The following is a 5,239-nucleotide window of genomic DNA, read 5'->3' on the forward strand; positions in this document are numbered from 1 at the left end:
AATTATTTTCCCAAAATTACAAATTAAATACTGGCGCATAGTTGACTTGTCACTTTAACCGAATATAACACTCGCTAACCACTTGGACACGTTGGTAAGTATACAAAAATTAAAAGCGCGTTCACTGACACGAAGTCGAATCCTCAGAAAGTAGTCTCCGCACTCACTCTTAATTAACCAAGTATTTCTTTTCTCAAAATCATAAATTAAATACCGTCGTGTAGTTTGCTTATCACTTGCACTGAATATACTACTCGCGAGACACTTAGACACTTGGTTGAGCACAAACAATTACTGAGCGCTGCCACACTGATCGCTGAGTAAAACCGCTAGAAAATTCAGAGTCCCAACGCTAATTCGCTTAAATGACCATAAATCGACTTTTGGTCTCTCAAAGTTCTAAGTCTGATCACTTTAATCGCACGCTTGAATTAACACTGACGACCCGTTGAACGGAGGGCTAGACACAACTAGAATTTATTCCACAATTGAGATTTTCCAAGCGACTGAAAAATGACATCACAAAAATTTTCCACGATTTACTTTTAATGCACTGCACTTCACTACAATTGAAAACAGTAAAACCACTCACCTTAGTAATGCACAACATGAAAACAAAAATTCCAGACTTAAAAATGTAAAAAAAAAAAACTAGAAAATAATAACACTTATTTACGAGAATTACTTAACCAAGGGGGAACACCTAACTAACGAGGGGATACTTAACTTGAAAGGGAACTTAATTAAGTACTTAAGGAAAACTCGAATTAACCTATAACCGTCCCGTCCCGGCCCGCCCTGTCACTTTTACAAGCCTTGGTAACCACATCCACCCAGATCCCGACAGTACCATATAATCCCATCCTTCGCGGTCAACGGTTAGACTAGATAGCGGAACAACCGACGGACCTAACTGTCCGACACCACCGTAATTCCGTTGCTAGAGAATCTACTAGGCCATCCCTCAGTGAACTCTTGGTACCTTCATGGCTGTACCGTAAAAATCTAGCGATTGGGTCGCCGAACACGCCCTCGGGGATAATAATTAGCGTCCTAATACTTCCCCGCCCCGACAATTCGAAACCTAGAATTGTTGCTGCGAAAACCACCACGCAGCACCCTTGTCCATAGTTGCAGAGGGTCGAGTAAATAACACCCTTTCCAACTACCCAAGGGGGCCTCCACTCTAAACTGCCTGCTTAGCGCATACACTGAACTACCTATACTTAAACTACCAGCCCCTCACGACGCTAGAATCGCCTACTCTATGCAAATCACACTACATAGGATTACCGTCGACTCTATCTCATGGGCCCCGGCTGCACTCTCACCACACAGCATAACCGAACGGACAGACGCGTGAGGCTTCAATAATCGTCAAGAAATTATTGAAACACCGCTGCTACCATTGTAATGACCCAAAACCATGTAATATCCCTCTGACCTCTATGATCGTCTCTCGTGACCGTAATCGTTCGCTATCCCTGTTGTAATTCTCTTTCTCTCTTCACTCAATACCCCAGCTTATCACTGTTACCGTATAGTATGACCCCTCACTGGACTGCCACGTCAATCAGAGGAATATTAAATGAGGAAGATACATCAAGGACAAGGGTTATTATTTTTATAAAAAAATAATAAAAATCATTAAACACTGCCACCACCTTCCCGACCAACCATACCTGAATGTGTCTATCACCGATCCCCCAGGAAGGCAAGGAATCAGTAATTATGGGACTCCCGGGTAATATGAATTTTCGGTAATAAATTTTGGGAAATTAGTTTGTTTAATTTACGTTACTTATTTAAATCCAAGGGCAACTTTAGTATCTATTAATTGTAGGAGAACATGGGGGTTTCCAATTCAACACATAAAAATGACAAAGTAGAGAAATATATCAAAGGGGAGTTAAGTGAATACCACTGGACAAGTTATACAATTTATTTTATAAAACATGTAATTAAGACAATTTGAACATATACAATATTCTATTCCCCTAGAGGCACAATGGATATCTACTGAGGACATGAGAGTCAAGTGCACAATACTTTAAAATCGCACTGAGGCCACGATGTTGATGCTTGCCCTCAGCCCCTAGGATGCGGGCTTGCGGCCCCTTTATTCCACACACTCCCAAGACACACTAATCAAATTTTGTTTTACCAGCTTATTGCTGCGAAGGATTACTCCTCCCACCATCTAATACAGCCCCAGGGCTTCACCCATTATTTTGGCAAAGGCCAACCATTTAACACTTAGGCCTGAGGTCTGGCTCTCTAGGGCCAATAAGGACTTGGCCCTTATCTCTCGCCAATCACTTTCCCTGAACTGCCGTGGAAGGCTACATGAATTCCTGAAGATTTAGTCAGCTCTCTCCAGCTATTAGAAGGAGAAACAAGGCGCCTCTATGGAGCCCAGTGCACCTGCAGGCAATGTTTACCAACTGATAAATTATGTTCAAGCCTGTCTCCTCCAAGATAAAGGGTAAGGACATTTGACTCGCCTGGTATGGGGAAGGGACCGGTGAGAGGGGAAGAGAGGGAATGAGAGGTGGATGGAGAGGGAAATCTGAGTGGGGGAAGCCAAAGGTATCCAAGACCACCCTCAGGTCAACCTCTTGGCCCTGACAAATGGGCGACAGGGGAGGGGGGGAAGAGGAGGAGACGAATGACGGCCAAGGGGAGGGGAGAAAGGGAGAAGGAAGGAGGGGAGAAGGGAGAAGGAAGGAGGGGAGAAGGGAGAACCAATGATCTGAGCCCCAGATCTTTATACATTGGAGAGGATCTGCAGCACACCAGCGACCGGGGGAGATGATCTTCAGGTCAGCAGCGACAAGTGGAGAGGATCTGCAGCCCAGCAGCAACCGAGGGAGAGGATCTGCAGCCCAGCAGCGACCAAGCGGGAGGATCTGCAGCCCAGCAACGACCGAGGGAGAATATCTGCAGTCCAGCAGCGACCGAGCGAGAGGATCTGCAGCCCAGCAGCGACCGAGCGGGAGGATCTGCAGCCCAGCAACGACCGAGGGAGAATATCTGCAGTCCAGCAGCGACCGAGCGAGAGGATCTGCAGCCCAGCAGCGATCAGGGGAGAGGATCTACAGTCCAGCAGCGACTGAGCGAGTGGATCTGCAGTCCAGCATCTTCCAGGAGAGGATCTGCAGCCCACCAGTGACCGGGGGAGAGGATCTGCAGCCCAACACCGACAGAGGGAGAGGATCAGCAGCCCATCAGCGACCGAGGGAGAGGATCTGCAGCCCAGCAGCGACCGAGCGAGAGGATCTGCAGTCCAGCAGCGACCGAGCGAGAGGATCTGCAGCCCAGCAGCGACTGGGGGAGATGATCTGCAGCCCAGCAGCGCCCGCGGGAGAGGATCTGCAGCCCAGCAGCGACCGAGCGAGAGGATCTGCAGTCCAGCAGCGACCGAGCGAGAGGATCTGCAGTCCAGCAGCGACTGGGGGAGATGATCTGCAGCCCAGCAGCGCCCGCGGGAGAGGATCTGCAGCCTACCAGCGACCATGGGAGAGGCTCTGCAGCTCAGCAGCGACCGTGGGAGAGGATCTGCTGCCCAGCAACGACCGGGGGAGAGGATCTGCAGCACAACAGGGACAGAGGGAGAGCATCTGCAGACCAGCAGCGACCTCGGTAGAGGATCTGCAGCCCAGTAGCGACCAGTGGAGAGGATCTGCAGCACACCAGCGACCGGGGGAGAAAGTCTGCAGCCCACCAGCGACCGATGGAGAGGATCTGTAGCCCACCAGCGACCGGGGGTGAGGATCTGCAGCTCAGCAGCGACCGAGGGAGTTTGTTTTTCTCCACCCTGACAGTGTACTCACCTAATTGTGCTTGCTGGGGTTGAGCTTTAGCTCTTTGGTCCCGCCTCTTAACTGTCAATCAACTAGTGTACAGATTCCTGAGCCTACTGGGCTCTATCATATCTACATATGAAACTGCGTATGGAGTCAACCTCCACCACATCACTTCCTAGTGCATTCCATTTATTAACTACTCTGACACTGAAAAAATCTTTCTAACGTCTCTGTGGCTCATCTGGGTACTAAGTTTCCACCTGTGTCCCACCCGTGCTGAAGAGTTTGTCTTTGTCCACCCTGTCAATTCCCCTGAGAATTTTGTAGGTGGTTATCATGTCTCCCCTTACTCTTCTGTTTTCCAAGGATGTGAGGTTCAGCTCCTTTAGCCTTTCCTCGTAGCTCAATCCTCTCAGTTCCGGGACTAGCCTGGTGGCATACCGCTAAATCTTCTCTAACTTTGTCTTGTGTTTAACTAGGTATGAACTCCAGGCTGGAGCTGCATACTCCAGGATTGGTCTTACATAAGTGGTATACAGGGTTCTGAAAGATTCCTTACACAAGTTTCTGAAGGCAGTTCTTATGTTGGCGTGTATACATGTGTACTCACCTAGTTGTGCTCACTGTCGGGGTTTCGTCCAGTAAGTAAATAAGTTAAGGTAAGTGTACTTAATATCCTGTCAATATCGACAATGTCGGGGTTTCTCTACCTCTCACCAGCCACTACCAAGTAGTAGTAGTGGTAACTGTTACTTACTGTAGCCCTGCGGGTCTTCACTCCATCTGCGAGGTGCCACTGTTCACCTGGAGAGTATCCAAGTCAATCTCCAGCTGGCCTTCTAGCCAAAGATGAGTGGGAACACAATCTACTCTCTCGATCATGTGCCCGCCCCGACAGAGGGCTCTACTGCTAACTGAAAGGTCGCCAACTGGTGTTCTCCGTGTCCAGTAACACGTCAGTGGTATCGTGGGATTGTGGTAATAGTGTCAAGAGCACACTAAAATAAATCTGGTATCAGGCAGGTATGTATCTTTATCACTCTCACTCTTTCTATGGACTCTGTAGCAACTAGCAATGGAGGGATAATGCAAACGCGAAGGTAGTTTTGTATTTTACTTAAAACATTAAAGTATTATGTCTCTATATCCACAACAAGGCAAAGAAATACATGACAGCAGAATACTCTCTCTTCATAAACTGGAGCGCAACAAATGGCAACACTCCCCCTCCTGTCATTCACAGCCGCCATGCCCCCTCGCTGTATGATTTCTCTCTGTACTTGTTTCCTGTCGTTCAGTGCCTGTTTCTTTAAATTCACAGTAAACACAATTCTGGCAATCAACACAATAACTTGCTATAATGGCGATAAACGCAATAATCGCTGTACTGGCCTTAAATGCTCAATAAATCATTTCAATGGCGATTTGCACAG

At 47.8% G+C, this 5,239-nt stretch overlaps 1 protein-coding gene across 1 annotated transcript; it reads left to right on the forward strand.

Annotated features, from left to right (window-relative positions):
- The first annotated feature begins 2,811 nt into the window (after window positions 1-2,811).
- On the forward strand, window positions 2,812-3,750 carry LOC138371333 (uncharacterized). The gene has a single exon (XM_069336120.1). The coding sequence runs from the start codon at window positions 2,812-2,814 to the stop codon at window positions 3,748-3,750; it is 939 nt and encodes a 312-aa protein (XP_069192221.1).
- The last annotated feature ends 1,489 nt before the right edge of the window (window positions 3,751-5,239 follow it).

This window comes from Procambarus clarkii, chromosome 35 (assembly GCF_040958095.1).
Source record: "Procambarus clarkii isolate CNS0578487 chromosome 35, FALCON_Pclarkii_2.0, whole genome shotgun sequence".
NCBI lineage: Eukaryota > Metazoa > Arthropoda > Malacostraca > Decapoda > Cambaridae > Procambarus > Procambarus clarkii.